Here is a 24713-nt window from a genome sequence, read left to right as displayed (position 1 = left end):
TATCTTTACAAGTTTCATTTTATTGGTGTACTTTGACAATAACAATGATGGTATAAAAGAAAATCTCCATCATACAAATTTCAATAATCAAAAGATAATATGCCAATACACAAACAGATCCACATAAGGCTGACATCAAGTTTTGACAAGTGGCTTCAAATGGCTTCAATTCAAGGAGAACTGCTCTCCTTACAATCAGAGAGTTGTGTTAAATTTAGCAATCTGTATCTTTTTTTCTGGTTTTTTTGTTATTTTTTAAACAGTTAGCTTTCATACAAAAAAATAATTTGTGTGGATTTAGTAGTGGATTGTGTCACTGGTTGGTTGGGGTGCGCATATGTTTTTTTTTTTTATTTATTTATTTGTTTTTATTTTATTTATTTATTTTGGCTGACACATTGGTATCCTGCAGTACTTTCCTTGTGACCTACACCTTACCCCCAACTGCTGTCACTATCAAAGAGACATCACAGGCAGACACAAGGACACAGAACATCATCATCTAGAGGATAGATGCCCACGTCTGGTGTGATCCGTCTCTCCTACTGCCACAGCATGTTAAGTACAGGGTGGGCCATGGAATGCAGAACACCTCTGAGATTGTGAGCGGAATCTAAAATTTATGAGTTTTTCTTTATTCAAAGAAAAAAAAAGAAGCTCCGTGCTGGGAAGCAGTGATGTTAAAAACATTGATGTCACTGTGTAAGCTTCACTAGCACTTAAATGGCACCAGATAAACCCCTCCCCCCTCAGCCAAAACCCCTCCCCCTCCCCCGAAGCCTTGTTCTTTATGCTAGCATCTGTAGTGATTTAAGACCTTATAGAATTTCTAAAACACTACACACAACAATATTTACAATGATCATTAACTTGATATGCATTTTTTTCAATTTAAATATTTTTTTTTGCTTATAAAAAAAATAAAAACTTGTGTGAAAAAAAAACACTGCAATAAATTAAGAAGCTTTAAGGCTGCCAGTCTTGTCAGATGCCCAAAGAATGGTCCCTTCATTTAAACTGGCACAGAATGGATCAGAACAGGTGAGATTATGAAGCCTCTTTAGTGAGCAGCAGTCTTGATCTCAGTCTGGTTCGAGACCATGTGTGTGTGCGTATGTGTGTGTGTGTGTGTGTGTGTGTGTGTGCTGTACGCAACAGGAAAAAGACGACTCAGCATGCTCTTATCACCAACTGAAATGAATGTTTCTCATTTTGGATGAAAGCATGAGATTGCTGGCCATTTTGCACCCGTCACTAATCATCTAGATGACAAAGCTGTCTAGTAGTCATAAAAAAAACATCTTGTTAAATATCCTGTTGGCTGATGGAGCTGCTCGTTCTACGATGTTGTGTATAGAGCCTAACACTGACTCTAAAAATATCTAGATGGTCCAGAGGGCCTCTTTATTTTTGAGAGGTCCCAAATCCTCACCTGAACACTCATACTAAAACCATTTGGCTTTATTTAGTTATATATCCATCTAGCTTTTTAATTTAAAAGCAATGAAATGTTTTTAATAAAAAATACAGTGTATCATAAATGTTAAGAACTAGAAAGAAAACCTGTCAGTTGTTCACAACCAGGTCACAATAAATCAATTTCTTATCAGTGCTGGAAAACAAAATGGAAAAGAAACAAAAAATAATAGATGGAGGACAGTTAGACCTCGGAAAGGTTTAAGCCATTTCACTCAAACACACACGGAAAAGTAAACTCAACACAAACGCTGCCACGGTCTGCGACTTTCACAGCTCACCTCCAGAGTGATTGGCTAGGAGGTAAACACGTGCTTCTGCTTGTGGCAATGAACCAGAAAAATAAATATCGGCTCTACCTGGTACGATGAAAAGGCAACAGGCTTACAAATGTATGGATGTAACCACACGATATCTACTCCACTTAGGATGGAACTGAATGAAAGAGCCATAGAATGATGTTTCGCCTGCCTCGATAATGTCAGGACTGGGCTCCAGTAAGCACGTAAAAGAGAGAGTCCCTCAAAGAAAGGAGCTCTGAAAGGTCAGCACCATTGATTATCAATTATAAAAGGAGGTGATCAGTGAAAGGCAGCGGCCGCTAGCGTTTTCTGATTCTGTGTTTTGCTCTTCCCAGTAGTCGTCACACAAAATGGCCGCCTCCAACATGTCTGTGTATAAGATTAATAACACCAGGCTACAGGTCCATTCCATTTTATCAGAACCAGCTATTTCTGAAGAAAAACTCTGAATGAAATGGAAGGACCCCATTGTCCACATACCAGAACCTCACAACCTCACACAAATACACATAACTATGTTTCAGTGCATCTAACACAGGCTGTCACCTACTAAGTCATCACATCAACCGCAAGAAAAAAAAATTAACAATTAAGGAAAATAAATAAAATGAGGTCCAGCCTCTTTACTTCTTGTTTCATCAATGTGGGAACACAACAGTTTTGTCAACCACCCACATTCCCCCCCAAAATATACGTCATAAGAAAGGCGATTTGTGTGAAATGAAGTAGCTGCATGACTAGAGGGCAGACAGTGAGGAGAGCATGTCTGTGTGTTTTTATCTTTTTTGATTTTTAAAAGGAACTACATTTACAGTATTGGGATGTTTCACTTAAAATCAACACTGTCGAACACACAAATCAGAAAGGAGCATCACGCTGTGGTGTATTACCAGAGGCTGTCAATCTGTGTCAATGCACAGTGTTAATCTAGATAATCTTAATTCACGCAAAGAAACTCACGCACCAAAACCTGGCCACGAGTTATCCAGTGGTTGTCACATTAGATAAGCATTCAGTTTTTTTCATATCCAGGACTAGACAAAGACATTAAAAACAAAACAAAAATAATAATAAACAAGACAGCCACTGATTGATTTACAGCACCCACGGCGGAGGAGGGCTGGCTAACAGTATTACAAACACTAGACAATCTGAAAAATAACAAAGCAAAAGCTTCTGTAAACACCAGTGACAGCAATCAAGTATTCTCTACCTCAAATTCTCTTTGTAAAAATGAAGGTGAGTAAACATTAAAGATGTGGGACCTAAAAATAAAACTTATCTCTCCCTGGCCTGCATTTATACACCACACACACAAAGTGAGGTCGAAAGACTGTCTGTCAAGAGTTTGAGAGACGAAAGTCTCCCCGAGGTCACCTCGATAACTTTGCAGTGACGAGAAGATACATGCAGGCCATTTGCATAGCTCTCCCTCACTCACACGCAGACACACGCATGTTGTGAACAGGGTGGCATGTTTGCTTAGGCAAAGTTGAGTTGAATGTGAAGTTTGCATACACAGTCACTCCTTCTCTGTAGTCAAATGAGGGTATGCTAGCACCCGTGCTATTGCATCTGTATGGTGAAGAAGTCAGGGCTAAGTTCTTGCTGTCTGATATCACAGCTTATTGCTAACAGGATGAGCACTGCACTCCAACACACAGCCACTTGCAGGCAGCCAGAACATTCAATGCAACTATGCAAACACAAACATCATAGTCTTTAAATGGTATGCTCAAAGGACAAAAAATAGTTGGTAAGAGATGATTAAAGAATTAAAAGTCTCTGAACTTAGAATAAACTATTTCACATACTATATATATTTTTAGATATATATAAGTATATAGATGACAAGAAAACACTCACTCTTCATTATCTTCTCTTGCTCTCTTCACCCGTAGATTTGGCATACCTTATGCAGACCAGCTGCAAGAGTCCACTCTGTTGAAGTTGCTGCGTGGTGGTGCGCGTGCATGCAAATGTTTTCACAGGTTTACTGCATTTATGAAATAAGAAGTGCAAGAGAAACATAAAAATCAAAGCCTCAGGACCATGTCAGCACATGAAAGTCAAACTCTTGCGACCGTGCGTGTTTGTGCGCACTTGAATGTGCATGTGTATCATAGCCTGTTTCTCTTTTTTATTTTTAATAACCAAGCACAGCAGTGCAGGGCGGAGCTAACATGGACAGAATATGAAAGTACGTCGATGAATGGATGCTGAAGGCCAAAATGGTGCAAAAGGCATGTGGAGACTGAAGTCTAGATAAGCCCAGATGAGAGGAGTGATGGACTGTGGCACAAACAAGTGCAGCATTTATCCCTATTTTCTTAGATGATTTATCAAACATACTTATTTGCGTCTCCATTTTTTTTGCATACAAACAAAAGAAACAAAGCAAACAAATCCATAAACTAAAAAGTACTACGCAGTGCTGCAACTGGTGAGATATGGCTGACATCCCAGAGGACTTTGATTGGTGTTTTGCAGTCCAGCTCTGCCTACGTCAGTAGTTAGCTATGGGTGCAAGCTTTCTGCTCAAGCTGACTGTGATGTTGGTGTAAAGAGGCCTCCTGGACACTAGGGGGGAGTAGTTTAGGTTGTTAAGACCGTCCACTTTCTGCCTCTCCTTTGAGTGACGTAGTAGACTATACCTGCAATTAAAAGCAATCGATCAGGGAAGAAGAAAAAACAGTAAATGTATTTAATGTTTAAGTTAGATAAATAAGATTAAGTGGAGGTTGAGCATTAATCAAAAATCGGATATGTAGTGAAATAAGTGCTGTGTACTTATTATAGTATATACTCATTTCTTATGAACAAAAAGGGTAACATTTATTCTTTGTGCTCTTTAAGTAACTTTAAAATCTGGCCCCAAAGCATACAAGCACATCACATGCTAAGTCTTTAAAATTGTTGAAATTCTCTCAAAGTCACTGCACTGGCTTTTCATGTGACTGGCTTACATCACATGAGCCTAAGCCTGCAATTATCAGCTTCCACTTTTAAGTGTGTGTGTGTGTTTGTGTGTGTTTGTTTTTTCTGTGTGAATGAGCTGTGCATACATTGACACTAACCTTCCTAAGAACTGGACCTCTCCACGATGGTGATGTGGAATTGACATGTAGCGGCCCACGTCTCCGTGTGGTCTACTTACTGTGTAGTTGGCAAACCGCACCCTATACAAACACATTTAATGTTTTTTTAATTACATGTTGTACTGAACAAGCAATCCTTGATTGTCACATTTCCACAGAATAGTGGAAGTAATTAGTACTCAAAATAGAGATGCTATCTTATTACACACTGTCAGTAGCATACTATAGACATTTACAATACATTTACAAAGAAAAAGATTTCACAGGAACTTCACACAAAAGGGCCTCCGCTTTACATGAGGGAACAAATAGTCATTTAATGAGAGTTTGCAGTGTATATTGAGAATCTGTGTGTGTACAGCTGCCTGTGTGCTGTGTAGGAGGGGGGAATTCTGCAAAACAAAGGGGAAAAAAACACTACAAAAGCCTGCAATGAGCCAACTGGGCCAAGTCATCTCTAGAGCACACCTAAAGTCAACAACACTGTCAGCTTCATGCTCCAGCTCTGTCACACATGGCAATGACTGAGTGTGAGTCTCTCTCACTCTGCTCTCACCTGTTCCAGAGGTCATCGTCTTCTCCTCCCCAGCCCCAGAATGCATTAGGAAATCCATTAATCTTTTTGAACTGCTTCACCATCAGGCCACTGACACCACCGAAGAACTCATGATACGGAAGCCTTGGGGGGACATTTATACATATTAGATTCATTTTTAAGTAAGAATACTTTTGCTTTATACTCCTATGGTGATGGAATTGGGACCCACATGTAGGAGTACTTGTCCAGCTTGACCGCAAAGTGTCGGGGCATGTCTCTACAGCCGTAGTAGTTCCTGTCATTCTCCATGAGGTGGTCGACATCGTGGAAGATAAGACAGTCCCAGTCCAGGTCCTTCATAGCCTCCTTGTAGCCCACATTGAACAACATAGCTCGATTAAAAGGCTCTGTGCCCCCCTAAGGACAGAAACGGACACCTTTATTAGACAGTTATTCAGGACTTATTTCATTCCCATGTGCTTGGTTTCACACAGTAACAATGAATAGATGTGCACTTCATACCTGCTCTATGACATAAAAGGCAAACTGGAGTCTCTGCTTCTGTAGCACTGGCACCAGGTGTCTCAGGAGGATGGGCAAATGTTCATGTCGGTTCCTGAATGGAACTAGGATTGCCACCTGGGGGCACAAAATAGGGTAGAGCCATGTAATAAAGTACTGATGCATAAATACAGAGAAACACACATAGAAAAAGATACAAGGAGACTCAAAGACACATTTGATGTAAAACCAGGTCAACGGTACTGCTGGTACAAAGTGCATAGTATTTCCATGTTGTGATCTCTCAACGGTAGCTAAATGAGAAATGTGGGTGAGGACAGCAACAAAACCCACTAATCACCATAAAGCCTCATGACAAAAGAGTGGCAAGTTTGTAAAATCTCTTTTTCACAATGAGATCTGACAGGCATCAGTCAGAAGCACGGAGGCACTAAATATCTGTGAGAGGCAGTAAATGTCTGTATTTATTTTTCCCCATGGTGCAGTAACTATGGCAGTGCCCATTTTTAAATTTCTTTTGAAGCTCAATAAACAAAAAACAGTGACACTGTAATAGGATGGCACAAAAAGCAATGGAAATGGAAGACAATGAGAAGGCTGTGAGAGACATAAAGAGAGAGAGAGAGAGGGAAGGGGGGGGGGGTGATAGATGTGAGAGAGACTGCTGGCTAATAAGAGAGAGAATTTTTTGGTTGTCAGAACATACACAGTCCTTCAGGGAGAATGAAGAGAGACAGACAGACAGATGGTAGGCAATATTGCTCTGCTGGACAATAAACATGGACAGGAAAAAAATGCATGCTTTGCTTTTGCTTCTTGTATTTTTAGTGTATCTGTACATTTTTTTCTAATGAATGTGACACAGAGGCTTCCGTGTCATTCAGAATGAGGAAGAAAGCTAGACAAAAGGCTGGCATGTGAAAGATGCTGAATATTTTGACCACCACTACCACACTTTTTTGTGACACTAAAGGGGGGGTCAACGCTGTCTCTTATATACTGAGTGCTGCAATATACAGCAATAGGTTTTCTGTGTTATTAACTTACAGATATAAAAGAGGTTGACTGAACAATGGAAACACCTGTCAGTAAAATGTGATACAGATCAACAACGGCACAGCGTGTGGCCTCTGAAGTGATAACACGATAGTCAAACTTTATATCAACAAAAAAAAACTGACATTACACATGAGTTTGTCTCTCTGTTAGGATGTGAAACATTCAACATCATAGAAAGCCAGGTTAGCAGTAGCAGGCATTACAGAGATGTTTTGGTTAAATACTGGCTTAAATAAGATGACCCTGTTCCACAGGTTTCAGGATACTTCTAAACACCCCACTGTATTACATGATGCACACTGAAAATTATCATATTCAAAATAATAGTTGTATATTAGTGTTTATGTAATGTACTCCACTCTTACCTTCCACTGAGGTAAACAATCTGTGGGCTTCCAGTAGCCACCCAGGGCCATGGTAGGCTCTACTTCCAGCAAGGATCTTTCCACCTCCTCCAGAGATACCTCACTCATATTTACCTCCAACCTGCCCTCTGTGTGAGAAAGAAAGTAGAGTCCATGATCCATGACAGTAAGGAGGACTGTGACTGAGTAGGCCATGATTTAATGTGAAGAGTCATAAAGAGATGTGTAGCAGCAAAAAAAGGGAAATATACCAAATATTTGCATCATCAATCAAAGCTGAAAGCACAGAATGTGCTCTGAATAATGTCACCACTCATTCTTAGAACAAAGACGCTGCAACTATGAGACATGTTCCTCATTTAGTGCTTAATATACTGTATATATACCAGGATTGCAAGTCAGGATCTATACAAACTGTTAACAGTAACAAAGGACTTACTCATGGAGGGCAGCCTCTCAGGGCAAACCTGAGAGGGGAGGTAGGTGAAGTCCTCAGGAAGGTATGTGGTGGGAGGAGCCTCACTCTCACTGAAGTTGAAGTCATAGGAATAATCTGGAATTACACATGCACCTGTCAACACTACAGCTTTGTGTTATATTACATGAAAGCCAAGCCTCCCTAACAGTTCTGAATGTCAATATGAATGTTTTACCTGTGCCGTTGTTGTAAGCCCCTCTCACTACTTGCTCCAAAACCTGGGCCCCAATGTTCTTCACATTCTCTCTTATCTGGATCCCTCTGGCTTGAACCATGAACACATACTCATTCACTGTGGACAGAGGTGAGAACAAGAGCAAAGATGAGCTATTATGTGATTATGCACAGACTTGGGGCAGTAATTAAAAATTTGGGAGCAACATCATAACATTTACTTTGCAGTAATAACCTGCAACAGATGCAAAGGTCTGAGAAACAGTATAGAACCGATAAATAATGTCTGCCAGTTAGCACACTTTTCCATGTGATCTGCCCTGGCGTGATTAACGGCAATAGAAACTTAATGAAGGGGATTTCCCAACCACACATCAAGGGGCTTTCAGTCGAAAGACGCCAACAACTGGAATGTTAATCATTGATGATAGAAGAGGAACAGGGAGAACTTTTACTTATTTAAGAAGGAGAAGGGGAGACCAGGAATAATAAATTTGAAATTGATTGGTCGCTGCTTTCTGTGCATGATGATTGCAATGTTTTGCCTCATTATGCTGTACCATTTCCAGTCATTATATACTGCACCATTAATAGAGGATTGGTTGCAGTAAAAGGCCACAAATACAACCAGGGCAGAGAAAGAGGAAGAGTCACACAGAGAGGAAGCAGTAAAAGCATCTGAGTGCATTTGAATATCCCTAACCACCTCTCATACAGAAGCACTAGAGCGTACACTGACAGGAATCCAGTATACCAATATGTGGATTACAGTATGTTAACCTTCTAATACTGCAAGTGTATCAATAATCTCTTATAAGAATGTCCCATGTTGTACATTCCAAACTTAGTAGCAACTTTTCCACTGGCTGTCTAGTCCTATTTTTATGTATAAAGACTGTTGACTGCAAAAGTTCAGTAAATTTAAATAACTGAGTGGAATTTCACCAGAAAAGCTTAGTACAAGTTCTGCTCAGTGTGGTCTGACCTAAATAATACCACAACAGAGGTTAACCTGTCAATGAGAAGCAATGCACTGGAAAAAGAGTGGGGGGATGTGGTCTAACTTTGTGTCAGTAAAAAAGGCCCCAAGTTCAACAGATGCACTACATTCCACCATGTGCTATGAGAAGGTGCATGCACAGTATAAAGCTGATTTTGCACAACTTTGAACAACTTCATGATGTCAACAAGCAACAGAAGTAAGGACACAATTCCTGGAACAACCAGGATCACTAAGTACCACTCTTGTTTTCTTTGTCTTGGAGCAAAACTCCACCACGGTGAAGATCTGCCTTAGTGAATCTGTTTCTAACTGCACAATCACTGGCCATTAATCTAATCAGCATTTATCTTAAAGCAATCCCAATCCAATCCACACTCAAGTGTCTGTGTATTCGGTGCGTGTGTGTGTGTGTAATAATACTGCTGAGCTAGAAATCGACGGGATGTGATTTGTCATTAGTAATTGTATTACAGTTTCCATCACATTCATCTTATTTTACAAAAACTGCCAGGCTTGCAGGACTAGGCACTAGTGGCTAAGCTGTAACTGAAATCAATGTTCTCATTTTAATTTAGCGACATGCACATACTACACTGCAGTTGAAGCAAGTTTGCAAAAAGATAATAATGATAAAAAAAGGAAGCAAGAACACCCAACGGATACTGTTCACACTGTAACACATGCAGGGTAGGCTAAACATATGCATGCTTGCACACATGCAAACACTCACTGATGCCCTTCTGAGGCACCATATGATGGAAAACTGCTAGGAGGCTTCTGGAGTGTGACCCAGTGCAGGCAGAAACATCTTTGGACATGACTTATTCTTATGCCTGCCAAGCATATGTCGATATATTATTTATGTGCTGCCAAACCAGGACAAAGTCGAGGTACATGTCTACTATTTGAGGGGTGAATGGTAAATGCATGGCCTAAGATAGACGGACATGAGTTATACAGCTCACACTACATGAATGTGCAGTTCAAGATTAAGAAACCTTTATTAGTCCCACAATGGGGAAATTACACAACTAAGCACAGTCTGATAAAAGACTTTGGTTATTGTGGCATCATACAGTAATGTATGTTTAAAACCAACCCAAGTCTCTTGATATGTTACCCTTACTTACTCAGTACAGAGAACTCAGCAGTCAGTAGTCATGGTATCTAAGACAGATTTTTTCAGAAATCTGCAGGATCAAGGACCACTGAACCCCACTGTGTGCATTTCTCTGAGCCAAAAACTTCAATCAGACTTGTGCTCTAATATGTATTTCTCATATGTATTTTAATTAATCTTCAGGCTTTTGACATCTGCAAAGCAAAGTGTCTCAGCATGGCCTTTACTTTAAAACATTTTTTCAAAGCATCACCACTAGTTGCTGGACAGGTTGAGTTGGCCTGAAAAATACTAGTTGTCAAGTGAAGAATGTCAAAGCTACTGTATAGAAAGCACCAAGCACAGAGGCCCACTCACATCCACATGCCTCTAAAGACTGCAGTAATGGTTAATGCTGAGGTATTTGAGGCTACAAACTGTAACAAATGCAGAGAGACATGAGACCTGGACGCAGTAAGCTACAACACAAGGCCATTAGTGCTGGACATACTGTGTATGTGTGCATATACACACACACAGCACCTCGATGCATGCATGATAGACATGTAGACCAGTAGGACCCAGCACCACAACCCAACCCCAGTGGCTCATTCTTTCAGAAACCCCACTGTATCCCATCAAGCATGACAGGAGACCTTGAATGACCTTCTCTCTTATAGCTCTCACAGAACATGCTGTTCGCCTGCCAGGCCCAGCCTACCTCCTCCTTGTCTCAGTCTCTCCACATCACTCCTTCCTTTCACTTATTTGTCCTTCCCGCTATCTTACTCTCCATCTTTTTGTGCTGCTGTCTCTGTGTAATGTGGTTTGTATCACTTTCTGTCAAGTCCGTTTGTCCCTATCATCTAAGTAAATAATCTAAATGATAGATTGCAGGCTTATGGGAACAATTCAAGGCTGAGCCCCCTGCACCATGTTGCAATGCAACAGAGGTTAATCGAAAAAGAAAAAGCCAACAAACAAGCAAAAAAAAAAGGAACACACACACACACACACACACACCAGCCCCCATGCCTCCTGCTTTTTCTGAAAGGCAATTAACTCCACATTGATAGCTCAGCAGTGGGAGGTGATCGGCCCTGTTCTGCTCGCTTCCTGATAAGAGCTGAAAGGCAGTTTTTACTCCCAGCTGAAATGGTTTTTATACGTGCACACGCCATACTTACACTCAGAGCTTTCACCCACTCTGAGACGGATAGCCCATCTCAGAGTCATTTTAATGCTATCGCATATCAGTGACACCCACAGACCCACACATTCTTAAAAGATACCCAGGATGTAGGGCACTACAGGGTGCAAATTCATCATACTAAATGTGTTTGTTAGCAAGTCAGCAGAATTAATTACTCTTAGTAATGTAACACATTTAACTGCCTATGCATGACTTAGCAGGCTCTTTTCAATACCTTAATGGAAAGTAAACAGGTGATTACTCAAAGCATTAACACTCTAACTCCTACAATTAACTGGAACAACCACTGTAATTTGAGACTATTGATCTATCGAGGATGTTTGGTATTGGCATGCAATGGTGATGTAAGTCCTTTTTAAAGAAATACAATAAGCGTGTCTGCGTTCTCCTCTAACGATTACTGGATCTCAGCTGAAGGGACAAGCCTGTTATATTGCAACCGTGCATGAGTGATGCTGAGGCAAAAGCGGATCAATATATCCACAGCAGCCACTAAGTTAATGAACACACACAATATTTTTTTCAATATTTTGCACGCTTCATCTAAACAAATGAACTTCTTTTCAGCCTTGGTATTTTAAATTTTTTTCCCAGTTGATGCAAATATACTGCGATAAAAAAAATCGTAACACAAACTTTTCAAGTTGGGATTTCTTGTGACTCAATAGGCGGATGTGTAGTCTGATAGATCCAAGAAGCGATACCAAAGTTTATATCCTGTCTGTATGCCACCATGAAAACCCACTATTTTTGCACAATATGCCATCGTACCATATGCTTTCCCTGATGCTGACTTATTGTCGTGAAAGAGAGACTTAAATGCCTGTTTTAGGGAAGTATTCATTTACAATACTGAGCCAAAACCTAAAGAACACCACTCAATTCTGAGGAAAATTTCAGTTCCTGAGACGTTTTAGCAAAGGCTTATTACTGTCAATCTACACCACTGTAAGTTGTCTGCCCTGATATCGTGATGTATCAGGAAGCCTGCTCTTACTTAGAAATGTTGGAGTTGCTGTAAATTACCGTTTTCACTTCAGTTTTGGCAGCCTTTGCATACATGTTAACATAGGCAACTCAAGGGGGAATACTGTAACTGTAAAAGACACATATTGGCCATAAAAAATATCAAGTTGTTGCTTCAAGCACATTTATAAATTGGTCCAGATATCAAGGCCTGGTTATACTCTCACCAGAGGAAGGAAGGAAAAGAGGTCACAAGCAAGCAAAAGAGGAATAATGGGATGGAAGCGGACGTACACACAGATTGGATTTTTTTTTAGGTCAATCATGACAAAGACTATTAGTGCAAATTAATAACATGTTATTTGCACAGTGAATCTGTTTTCTGAAACAGGCTGACATGAGCATAAGTGGTTGCAGCACATAATGAAGAGAATATTAGTCCAGTGCTAGTTATTGTCACATGGCATTCAGTCATAAGTGGATCATGAGGCTTCCTCCGAGGGAAGGACAAAGTGAGAGACCATTGCAGTTAAAAGGAAGCATGAAATACAGGATTCTTAGAGCAGATGTCTTTTTGACAAATCGAGTACTATCCATTTGCTACAACAGAAGTGACATCATCACATCAGTTTCTGGCAGGCTTCCAACTTCCTGAGAGCATCCAAACCACTTGCACTCCCTCTTTACTGCTTCCACCACTTCCTCTTGTGCAGACAATTTCATCCATTCAATCATTGTTATCTATCTCCCCAGTGTTGTAATCCACACTCTCTAAACTGGTGTTAAACACTAGCCAGTGAAACAGCCTTATAAAAATGGAAAAATCAACAAAAAGCTTTGAATAGTTTTTGACGCCAAGCATCACCTTATCGCCATGTTGGTTAGAGCTAGTAAAACATATTATTGTTCCAGTCTATTGACTTGTGAATTATTGAAACCACCCAATCTGAAAAACGGAAGTTCCAAATCAACACCTGAAATATTTTAATCAATGACCTGAAAGTGGAAGTGACATGACTATTCAGTTCAGCTTGACTAAACACTTATGACAATGCACATTCTTAGGAAAAAAGCTATTCTTTGTGAGTACTCGAAGGCACATAAAGATGGAAGAAAACACAGCTTTCATGTGTAACTTCTCTTCTCAGCACACTGCTTTACTTAATTATTCTTAACTATGGGCAGAGCTGCTTCCTTTTCAATAGCGGAAGACCTATTTTTTACAGGTCCTAGTCAGACTGAACCTCCTCACAGAGGTTTCCTGCTTTCTTAAACTCAAGGCATTTAGACATGCCCAGGTAAATGAATGACACAAACTGACTGCTTTCCCATCCCATAAATGTGTTGATATCTGTGCTTAAAGATGAAACATGGCACTTGTTACTGTAAGGAATGTTGAACTTTTCAGCTGATAATGTCAAATACCAAAGATAGGAAAAAAAGGAGTGGAGCTGATAACATACAATAAGAAGATAAACTAGTGTCAATAGAAACTATGTGTAATGGAAAGAACTATTGTTTGAGTAAAATAATAAAAAACACTCTCCCAAATAACACATCACATCCAAACACAGCATACGGTAACACATGCCAGCGGGGACAACATGGGGTCTACTTTGGGTTCATTATCGGTCTTCCACTAGTCACTCTGCCCCTCCATCTGTTCTCCTGTCCCAAATGTGTGCGTGTGCCCATATCAGCCTGTTTATGTGATTGTGTGACCCTCCCCTGAGTCAGACTATGTCTGCCGAGCCACGACATGGCAGAGAAATACAGGGACCAGAAGCAGTGAGGAGATTACATAAATGGCACAGTAGTGCCAGGACCCCTTGTTTTCACACTACTGCAAGCATATATTGGAAAACAGATCTGAGGGAAGGAAAGTGAGAGATGGAGAGAGAGTCAGACAGATTGTATGTTATGTGTGCTCAAGACAGCGACTTCCTTTTCCTAGTACACATTGCTATTTGTTTTATCCTTTCTGCTGCTAAGTGATTTTTCAAGGTGGATAAAAAAGGAAAGGGAAGAAAATTATGCAATGTTCTGTCTGTCAATATCTACTCTTTCAAAACACTGGTGTTGATAAGGGGTACTATAGCTTCGGTCTGAAGGGGGGGAGGGAAGAGAAATTCAGAGGAAAAGATTTCTGTTGTGATATGTGATCACAACATGATCATGGCATCAAGGCAACATGACAAGAGAAAACAGGCGAGGGTTAGCAGAGTTCTCATTGTACAACTGTTTCAAAAATATGATTCAATATACAGTGAGCATTTAGAAACCAATGGGTCTTCAGAAGAAAAATTAACAAACATAGTACTGAAAACCCATTTCAAACAGAAAAAAGGCTGCATTATCGACTGGCTGATGAATCCAGCAGAGCAACAGCAGCTAAAGAAACAGACACTTCTATCAGACATAGAGACAATAATTTAAGTGAGCTGAAATGTGACTGACTGAATGAATATGTTGCAACAACTATGGGTCATACCTGTCATGGTTTTCCAGCCATTGAAAGGTATAATGTATAAACCAAAATGTGTTGAGCAGACAGACACAGTTGCACACACAAATGAGAAACAGTAACATTCTGGAGAGTGTTGGGTGATTTTTAAATAGTTCTTGGCTCCTGTAGTACACTCACCTGCAGGTGGTGGTTATAACCCTTCCTAACCTCCCCTCTTTCATGCTTTCCTCGCCCCCTCCACTGCTGCTCTTTGTGCCCATTTGACTGCATTTTTAACTAGTGTGGAGCACGTCTGATTTTCAACACATCTAAGCAGCTCCTTCACTAAATGCAACTATACTGCTGGTTATGAAATCAACGACTCATTTAAATCTCTTCCCTCGGTGTATTCTCTGTGGTTGTTGTCTTCTGGCCCAGCCCTTGTTTGTCCTTACTGTTCTTCTACTTTCACAATCTGTGACTGTGTGTAACGCTACATTTGGGCATGTACAGCCTTGCTTTAACAAGTTAACCTGCCTCACTGTAAACGTAAATGTCTGGTCTCCTCCCAGCTTACAGTAAGTGCTGCTGTTGTGATCGGGAAGTTGTTCTTTCCTGCAGTACCCCTGCAGCTCCCTTCTGCCCATTTCCGCCTGCTTTTATATTTGGCAGCTGTCCAGAACATTCTTGTGTTATTGCAGTGGCTTGGTGTATGAGGTGTACGGAGGACATACACAGTCAGGTACACACGTGCACACCCCCCACCCCCCAAGCACATCACACGCACACACACACACACACACACACACACACACACACACACACACACACACACACAGAGCCTATTTTTCTCCTTCTTGCCCCCCCACCCCCCCCCAAAAGATGAGGTCTCATCACAGCTGGAGGTTACTCCTGTTGACTGAACAAATGGGCCAAAGCAGACAGCTAGAATACCACACTGCCACAGTAGCTGCATACAGTGAGGCAAGGCATAGAAACACCAACACATGCCCTTCCCTGTGTATTCTCACATTTACTGTAACTTCTACTATGGGACACATATAGCTGTAAATGCTTCCGGTTAATTTGCACACAGCACTGTGGCTTGAGTAAGCAACCTATGATACACATAATAAACGTATAATAAATTTTGATAATATGACTAATAACATGTATGGCAAACCCTTAAAAACCTTTGTGTTTAAAGTTGTAAACTGTAAAGTTAGTATGATCAATGGGCAGAAATGTATGTTATGTGTATCACTTAACACTAGGATGATACTGTCCTGCAAGTGATGCAATTAATATTTTATTAGAAATGTTTTTGTTTTCATGCACAAAGACTATGTGAACAGCCCAAAATGATAGTAAATTGATTGATGAATCCAAACAACAAATGATAAAACCCCATTTCTGCCAAAGTCAATGCAGGTCATGACACCGATTCTGTTGGTGGTCCACAGAAACTGATGTTTTACAGGAAAGGTAATTTTGTCGTTTTGTGCCAAATCTCATCTGGCTACTTAACCTTACTCCATCTTCTGAGTCACAGTTTATACAGTAAAGTATAAAACAAAGCAGGCGGGGATAAGGCTTTATTGAATTTGCGCTATTATCATGCAGCTCAGAAGCTGTGACTCAGCTGTGGCCATACCTACGCTTTGTTAATCAACCAAGTTGCCCTCCCAAGGTTTCCTTTAAGCAGCCTTTTAATGAAGCTCCTACATTCTTTCTGTGGTGATTGTTTTGCTTTTGCTGCCATGACAAATGTAAGATGCTGATATCTGGCAGGTCAGCAGTGTTATATTCACAGTTTGGTTGTGTTCACAAAAACAAAAGGTCGATTAAATTATTAATCCTGCTAAGTCGGGAGGCCAACAATGGGGTTGTGGGAATGTCACTACAATGGAAACATCCAGCAAAGATCCAGGTTACACCTTTGAGTTAAAACAGTGCACTGTAACACCTAAGTTATTCAAAGCTGACACTGCAGGTAGAGAATGTTGTACAATGTACTACCTGTCAAGGCCTAGTTTTTGCCTCTGGGTGTAAATACAGTTTAATTTTATTTATTTATTTATTTTTTTGTTTTTCATGTATACTTAACAAACCGGCCCTAAAGAGACCCCTTACATTTCCAGTAAGACAGGGAGAGAAAATTCAATGTATGACTCAGCTAACCTAACCCTACGACTTCTGCAGACCAAGGCAGGGTTGCTTCACTGTGGCTCATCATGAAAACACTGAAGGACAGTATTTTATACTAAAGAGACAGTTACTCTGGAAGAGACCTACTTGATTTGCCTAAGCCAGACAAGTGAACCAATATATTAGCTTCACAAGGAATTTTTAATATATTACTGTGTGGAATGACGACTGTAGATTTTGTCATTGCTGTGTTTAAAACCATGTTAAGAATTAACTCTTTGTTCCTTTAGAATTTCAAAAATCCCATAGGAAAAAATAAAGGTAGTTGTGTAAAATTTCAGCATGGAAAGAACAGGTTTTGTGTTTCTGCTCTGAAGTAACGTTTAAGTACAGAGTAAGTACACTTGTTTTCATTGAATAATCATGGTTTAATCATGGTTTAAGTTTAAAACCAGTTCCGTCCTCACAATACTCCATCCACCATTTTTAACATTGTACATGTGTGTTCGGATTAAGCCTCACTGGCAACATCGCTGCTGTACTCCAGCTAATCACAAGTTACAGTTTGACTGGCTTCAAACACATGACCAAAGTAACCATGGTAACCATCTCAATAACAAAGGGAGACTCAGACCAGGTCAACAAAGACTGGGATTCTCCTCAGGATGATTAGGTTACATAAATGATTAGTGCCTCAACACAGCACCCTCAGTCAGCCTCTGAAATGACTCACAGCACTCATCTAAACATGGACACATCTCCGCCCCCTCACCTCAGCTCCACCATCTGTCTGTGGTCAAATATCCAGACTGCACAGGCTCAACAGGGGTCGTCTTACCAAAAACAGTTTCAGGCATAAGAGTATGTTTGTTATGTGTGTAGTGACCACCTCCAGGTTAGCTATGCTTGCAATGTCTATACACAGGTATTTCAACCAGACTGCAGTTACCATAAGCATAACAGAAATAGGAACATAGAGTGGGTTAAGCTGTGGTTATGATGTGCTTCATCATCATTAAAATTGAGGAAGCCATTAGTAATTTGTGCTATATACCCTCAAGAAACATCAATATAATAAATCACAACAATCAGTATCAAAAGAGTCATAAAGTACTTGCAATTTCTTTCTTTCTCTGCAAATGTACTGGAAATAAAACAGGTTTATTCTGTTTCTCCAAGACTGGGAAATGGCAGCACATGTGCTGAGCTTTCACTTTGGTCCAGTTACAGACGAAAAGATGATTTCTTTGGTTGACGAGGATGTCGGAACACATTAGAAACACCTCTATCAAACAAAGTGACATTGAGATCTTTTTACCCACGCAGGTATGGGTGCTTCACTGAAGGCCAAAGCAGAGCCGGCTCTTGGCATGAGGGACATAGGCAGTTGTCTTGGGAGCTACATGCTGGAGGGGGCATTGCTGCAGGTAGAGAGTCCGTGGTAAAAAGGGTTCTAACAACAAACATCCACTGACAAGAATTTGTCTGTGAATTAGCGTAAAACCTGTTGTATACCAAGGTACTCTGTAAAGTAGATGTGATCCAAATCTATGCACTTTGGACTTATATCAAGTTATCTCAATTGAGTGTACTCTGCTGCTGAAAATGCAAGTCTCTTATATGCAGAAAAAGAAGGAATGCTTTGGATTTTAGTGTCACAATCAAAACAGTTATGTAATCCATAACCTTTTCAGGGCAACGCTCACAGTTCCCGTGTTTTCTAGTAAACCTTATTTGGAGTGTACTGTAGAGGTGTGTGTGTGTGTTTGTGTGGGGGTGTATTATAGGCGATAGTGGGTAGAGTATCATGCGGTCAATGGAAGGCTTTAAGAGGATTGCTCATGCCTCTGACTGCCTCACAAGGTGCAATAACCTCCCACTCTATTGATGTTTAACTAAATTCCTTTGTGAACAGGGTATTTAGAGTCACATGTTCTTGGCCTGTGCATGTAAATTTACAACACAAGGACTATCACTGCAGGCAGAGCTGCACAAATGAAAAAGGTCTAGACGGCGGAAACAGAAATAACAATTTTGACATGTTTATTTAAATAAGGAGGCAAGTTCTAATCGGACCTGTCAGTGCAAAATCCAGCCTTACCTAAAGTTATTTTTACTAGCTGTAATGACTTTTACTGAAGGGTCCGATCTTAAGTAGACACATGTCCCAGACAAAAAAGACTTGGCTCATGACTGTAATGACTATATGCTAGGGGATTTCTTGTCACCCAGATCATCATGGGAACAAGGGTGGCATGTTTCTGTGGTTGCTGTGACAATAAAAAGGAGTCAGGCCAGGATGGGAACAAGTTCTCTGGGAACCATGGCAACTGTAGAGAAAATGTCAAATGCCAGATCTTAACTGTTCAAGCCAAAGGAATTCCAGTCACTGCACTGTTTTATGTCCAACTTTAAGTTTTTGTTTTTTGTTAGTTCTTAATCCATACATTCATGTTGAACAATTTTGCAAAACTATTATTACTATTTACACTGAAATCTATGAGACATGTTTAGCGCAAAGTTAATGTTTCATTGTGGCTATCCCTAGTCTCTGGAAATTAGCCTAAGGAGGCTGGCTGGTTTGAGTTAATGAGTGGATCAATTAAACACCAGTGGGAGTGTGGGTGTAGGGGTGAGGCTAAAGAGATGGATTGCTCAAAGTGTGCCAGAGAAGCTCAAGCATCAACTAAGTGAGACGTTGGCCATGCCCACCAAGCATAAAAGGAACAACAATTACTATATTCCACAGACGCCTTGCACTTAAACAAACACACTTACTCAACACTGCAGTGCACAAAGACAGAGACTTCTGTCACAACAGCAAGTGAATGTTTTGGAGTCTATCCAATGCTGAGCTCTATGGTTACCACCAACAATGCCGGCATAAATTTGTACCCTATAAACTTTGGAAGAAAACTACTTTTACAAGACACTGAAGAGGCACGTTAACTACATTTAGCAGTAATTCAGAAATAAAGTCCTACTAGTGGTGTAAAGGTGAAGATCAAGTGTTATCCTTTATTAAATGGTGCAAGTTTATCTAATCCATTTTACATGTTGAAGAAGAAGCTTAATGTGGAGTTGAACAGCACCTCTTCCTCCTGAACAAAGTTAATAATTTACCTACATTAAGCCTGTCAGGTTCAAGTCTAAACAATATTGTCACAAACACGTGCTAATGATTTCCATCTTAAGCACCAAACTGTAGCACTAAACCTGATCTATTCGATCTTTACACGCCTCTTATCTCTTTAAAGCCTACCCACCTCAACTATCATTTTTTACCCAAATTAGGATTCAAATCTGTCTGAGGTAAGGCTGTTGTGCATTGCTAATTTGGAAGGTTGGTTTTGCAGGACGTGACTCCACAAACAACATAGACACAATATTGAATAGAGTGTCATATGTGTACAATCTCATAGCTTCATAACCCTGAAACTAAATGTGGAAAAAAAGGTCTGGGGAAAACAGCTTTCTAAGAAACAGGCTCAAGAGAGGCTCAAGAGACAGGATAGGACAGAACTGACCTCTGAGATCTTTGCCATTAAACTGATGATGCAGGGCATAAATCCAAGCACAAATCAAAAACATGATCCTTCTGCTAGTCCCCACTAATTAATCCCATGAGACAGAATGAGATGAGTGAGAGACCATTCAACATTGAATTATCAAACCAAATTTATGATGTTTTTTCCCCTCAATGATAATGACATTACAAGCAGGTTCTGGAATATTTTGCAAATAAAATAAAGACTACAGCACAAGAAAAGTCACATCATTTAAACAGCCATAAACTGTGGTAAAAGGTTCACAGGAAGCAGAACAGGGTCAAAGCAGAAATGCCAGATCTATATCATACAAACAGCAAAAACAATAGTCCTTTTTCTAAATTTTAACGCACATGTACTATTATTTATGTTTTAAAGCATCCATAAAGCTATGCCAGCATGTAAAAAAAATGGGGTCACACAAAATTACACTTGGGAGTGAAGAGTATGTCTACTATAAGTTACTTTCAGTATAATAGTTGCTGATAAAACAGACCTGCCAGACATTACATCCACAGATCTATTATTATTTTCTGCTTCCGAGACATGTACTTACTGGCAGTCTTAAACATCACAATAGTTCTCGGCAAAATAAGTAGATGAGGCATGTAGGTGTCAGTGAACTGAGAGGGAGGCTGCTTCAAATAGTAAACACTGCATTTAGAAACAAATTCAGTACTACTAAATCATGTTACAGGTCAAGCCATATCTTCATTGCTTCATACATGTGTTGCAACTTTTAAAAAATCTTTGTCCCATCAGCAGGCCACACCTAGAAATGAATCAGGTAAATGCTAAGATATCGCCAGTATCAGACAGATGTACACCCACACAAAGTTATTTTGGCAAGGGGATGAACATGCTCTCTAGAGACATTGAGAAGCACCTGGTTTCCTGTCTTCCTTGCTCTCCCCGTGTGTGGAGGTGTATGTGCGTGTGTGTATCTGTGTTGCAACCTATAAATAGAGGTTGTGTCTTCCCTAGTGCTCATTCCAGTGGGATCCTCTCATGTTTTAATTAAATAAACTGCTACGATCAGGCCCAGCTGTGCCCTGCATCTCCAGCCTGCATCAGTCAGCATCCATGCTCAGGGGTGACATAGAGGCAGGGGTGTCAGTGCATATGAGTACATAGAGACAGAAACGGAAAGCGAGACAGGGGCAGACAATGAGAAAGAGAGAGAGGTGGACTAAGCTGTGAAATTGGAGCATTCTGCACTGAGGCCACCTGGGTATCATAGGAAGCCCTGTTCAGGTGTTCTGGATGGGATCCCCAATGTGCAAACTAGCAGAAGGAAAGGAGCTCAGCTCATCTCTTTCATCCTCTAAACCCCCCTCCTCTTCCTCCTCCTCCTCCTCTTGCCCTTTTCCATTTTTCTTTCTATTTTCTCCTGCTCCTGAATTATTCTGAGTGGCAGTCAACAATTATATTTCATATTTACAGTCAGCACTTGTTTGATTTGTTGTTTTGACACATAAGAAGTATCAAACTAATGGGGATAATAAAACAAGAATTTTGTTATGAGAGAAAAACAGGATTTTACATTGAATGTGTTGTGAAGTACTGGAAGTGGTTCAGACCACAATATGGAAGATATGGTCACGGTTCGTCAGACAGCAGCTTCTCTGTACCACACAGTAACAAAGTAGTGAAGTAAGTGTGGTCTATGAGGGTTAAAGCATCATTGATCATAAGACAGGATGTTGTATTCTGCTGGGGGTAGTTAAATCAGATGCTAATGCTCTGCTGTTAATTCCAGTGTTATTGTTAACCAGGCCCATTTGCTACTGTTTGTCTCTGTTAAGCGACCAGCCTACTGTAGCATCTTTGACCACAGGAGTTTATACCTCAGCTAAAGTCCATATATCATATCACTATCAGTACTAGTAAATCAATCAAAATAAAAAGCTCATCAGCCCATCCCAAAACCCTCACATGATGTCCAGGTTTAGAGCTTGTGTTGTTGCTCAACCAGGCACTGCAAGTGTAAAAAGACTAAACTGCAGCTTTTAGTATAACTGCAGTAAAAGCTGCCTTGTTCCTGGTTATCATCTATAATTAATGCACTGGTGCTGCTGGTCCTTGTTCTGTTCCTGAACTAACCCCCAGTAAGCCATGTGGCCATTACAGCCCTCCACCCAAGAGGATGAATATAGTGCAGCTCTTAGTCAATTACCAGACACCATCAATACTGAAGCTGGAAAAGTAGTGCTGAGTGAAAGATTATTTTTATCCCACTTACTCAACAATTTAATTGTTTATTTGTTTCACATTTAGAATAATCATTGCTCTCTGTAACTGGGGCCTATTTCTGTCAGTAATGTGTCCTCCATATGAGAATTGATTCTATTATTGATTAAGTTGTCCACAGCTGGTAAAAAGCGTGGACAGATCAATACCTTTTTTTGATGAGTAAGAATGACCAGCTTTCTGGTTGATGTTGACATGAACCCTATTTTTCACTCATTGTCATTCTCCACACCATTAGGCTCCCACTTAACTTCCTATTTTATATAAAACTGTCCTGGAAAGTTGAAAGTGCTCCCTCAATTCATTTTGGGTCTGATGGTGGGAAAGAGCTAATTACTACTAAACAATTGTTTCAAGGAAGCCCCGCCCCAATGAGCATGTTCAGCAACCACAACAGGATATGGCTCAGGCATATAGGAAGGTCCCGGTAGCTAACTTTCCACTGAACCTTTTCTTCCCTCAAAAAACATTTCCTGATGAACCTTTCTCAAAATAGAACAACACTAAAAACATTCACCAGCGTTCTTATATATCCAGTCTGTCATTTATAACAGATCTGGTTGGCTCAGAGTCAAGGACAGAGCCAGGCGAAAGTCCCATTTACAAGTGCAATAGATCAAGATAAGCTCTGCTCAGCTAGGTGTAATAAAGTAATTGATGTTAGGGTATCATAGGAGTGATGATCACCAAAACAGCAAACAGAATTAGCCCTACCCATCTGGGCTGATAAGATGAGTGGACCATGGCCTAAGCTTAGAAGGCCACCAAGAAAAAAAAAGAAAAAAGGATGAGCGATACACTCAAGAGGGTGACACAAATGTGTCCATACACATTCAATGACAGAGATGGAAAGGTGACAGAACAATGGGAGGGATGGCATGATGAGACACATTTATGAATTAATGACAGGACATGTGATATTACACAACTGCTTGTGACTTACAGGCAGAAAATGATGTAAGGAATGGTTGTAAGTGATCAAATGCCTTTTATGCCTATGATTCCATGATTCGTTATCTGACCTTTGGCCTGCCAAAGAGACAGCCAGCCAGGGTAAGACTAGTGAAATACATATAAGTCAATTCTGACTATTCTATGGGTGGCAGCAATGTAACCAGAATCAAGGCCAAAAAAATGCCACATTTTGCCTGTGGGCCCATTACTATAAGCATACTAATCAGCGCCGCTGGGCCTACTAACATCAGCATGATTATAATAGCCATGCTCATCAGGGTGCTATTATTATCATGGACAGGTACATGGACATTATAGGATTGAGCTCCAGCATCCAGCGGAGTCTCATCATCGATTGGGTGAGATCAAGGCTGAGCAGAGAGGCGCATGGCCCCTTCTCTTCGCAGCCGAGCTGTCACACATGACCTAACAGACCATTCAAACAACCTCACTTCATCCTCGCATCATACAAATGAAAACACAACAAGACGGTTTGGTTTAACTTACCGATTCCGGGGGCGGAGTAAATGAAATACAATGCCGAGGTGGACAATGAAAAAAGAAATAAAAGCCCAAGGAATGACCTTCTTCGGAACCGCAAATGTGTCGGCATTATACAGGCAGCAAAAGCACACACACAGGCACGTTCGCGTTATCTACAACGGCGACAGTCCAGTCCCGATGTGTCCAGATGCCAGAGCCGGTAGTCCGCGTACGGTCTGGGTTAAATGAGCCGAATGGGGTGGTCGGTCTGCGGCAGCGTTCGGCCAAGCGACTAGGAAGTCAGTCTTATTTCCGTGGCTGCTCGAGAACAGACTGGGACCCGCAATATTCAATTCAGGTCCATTCCTGAGGGGATGGTTTCGGTTTTAGCTGAGAGTACCTCCGTTGTCGAATTGGCTCACGACGAAAAAAAAAAACGCAGTGAGAGAAGTGGCGTGGTTTTCTCACTGAGAGACCATCATCTGGGTTCCACACTGTCGCTGGTGGTGTATTGCCGTTCCTGCGCTTCGCTTGCCTGATCGCCCAGCCCTATGAATGGAGCGGTCCCTCCGCAAAAAAAGAGCAATACCT

At 40.7% G+C, this 24713-nt stretch overlaps 1 protein-coding gene across 1 annotated transcript; it reads right to left on the bottom strand.

Moving 5' to 3' along the window:
• b4galt5 (UDP-Gal:betaGlcNAc beta 1,4- galactosyltransferase, polypeptide 5) lies at positions 1-24701 on the bottom strand. Its single transcript, XM_028409814.1, has 9 exons — positions 24147-24701; positions 8014-8130; positions 7800-7913; positions 7361-7488; positions 5937-6053; positions 5644-5831; positions 5433-5555; positions 4856-4957; positions 1-4432 (listed from the first exon to the last, which is right to left on the bottom strand). Exons 1-9 carry the CDS (start codon positions 24250-24252, stop codon positions 4285-4287), a joined length of 1143 nt encoding a protein of 380 aa, XP_028265615.1. The 5' UTR covers positions 24253-24701; the 3' UTR covers positions 1-4284.
• Between the last annotated feature and the right edge of the window lie 12 nt (positions 24702-24713).

This window comes from Parambassis ranga, chromosome 7 (assembly GCF_900634625.1).
Source record: "Parambassis ranga chromosome 7, fParRan2.1, whole genome shotgun sequence".
NCBI lineage: Eukaryota > Metazoa > Chordata > Actinopteri > Ambassidae > Parambassis > Parambassis ranga.
This window is presented reverse-complemented; position numbering and strand designations above follow the sequence as displayed.

Bases quoted from the DNA above. Each gene is read 5' to 3' on its own strand.
- b4galt5 (XM_028409814.1), bottom strand. From the start codon at position 24,252: ATGCCGACACATTTGCGGTTCCGAAGAAGGTCATTCCTTGGGCTTTTA. The intron at 7,489-7,799 runs GTAAGTCCTTTG...TTTCTCACACAG, and splicing joins TGAGAGGCTGCCCTCCATGA to AGGGCAGGTTGGAGGTAAAT. The intron at 5,556-5,643 runs GTGGGTCCCAAT...TGTCCCCCCAAG, and splicing joins CTGGACAAGTACTCCTACAT to GCTTCCGTATCATGAGTTCT.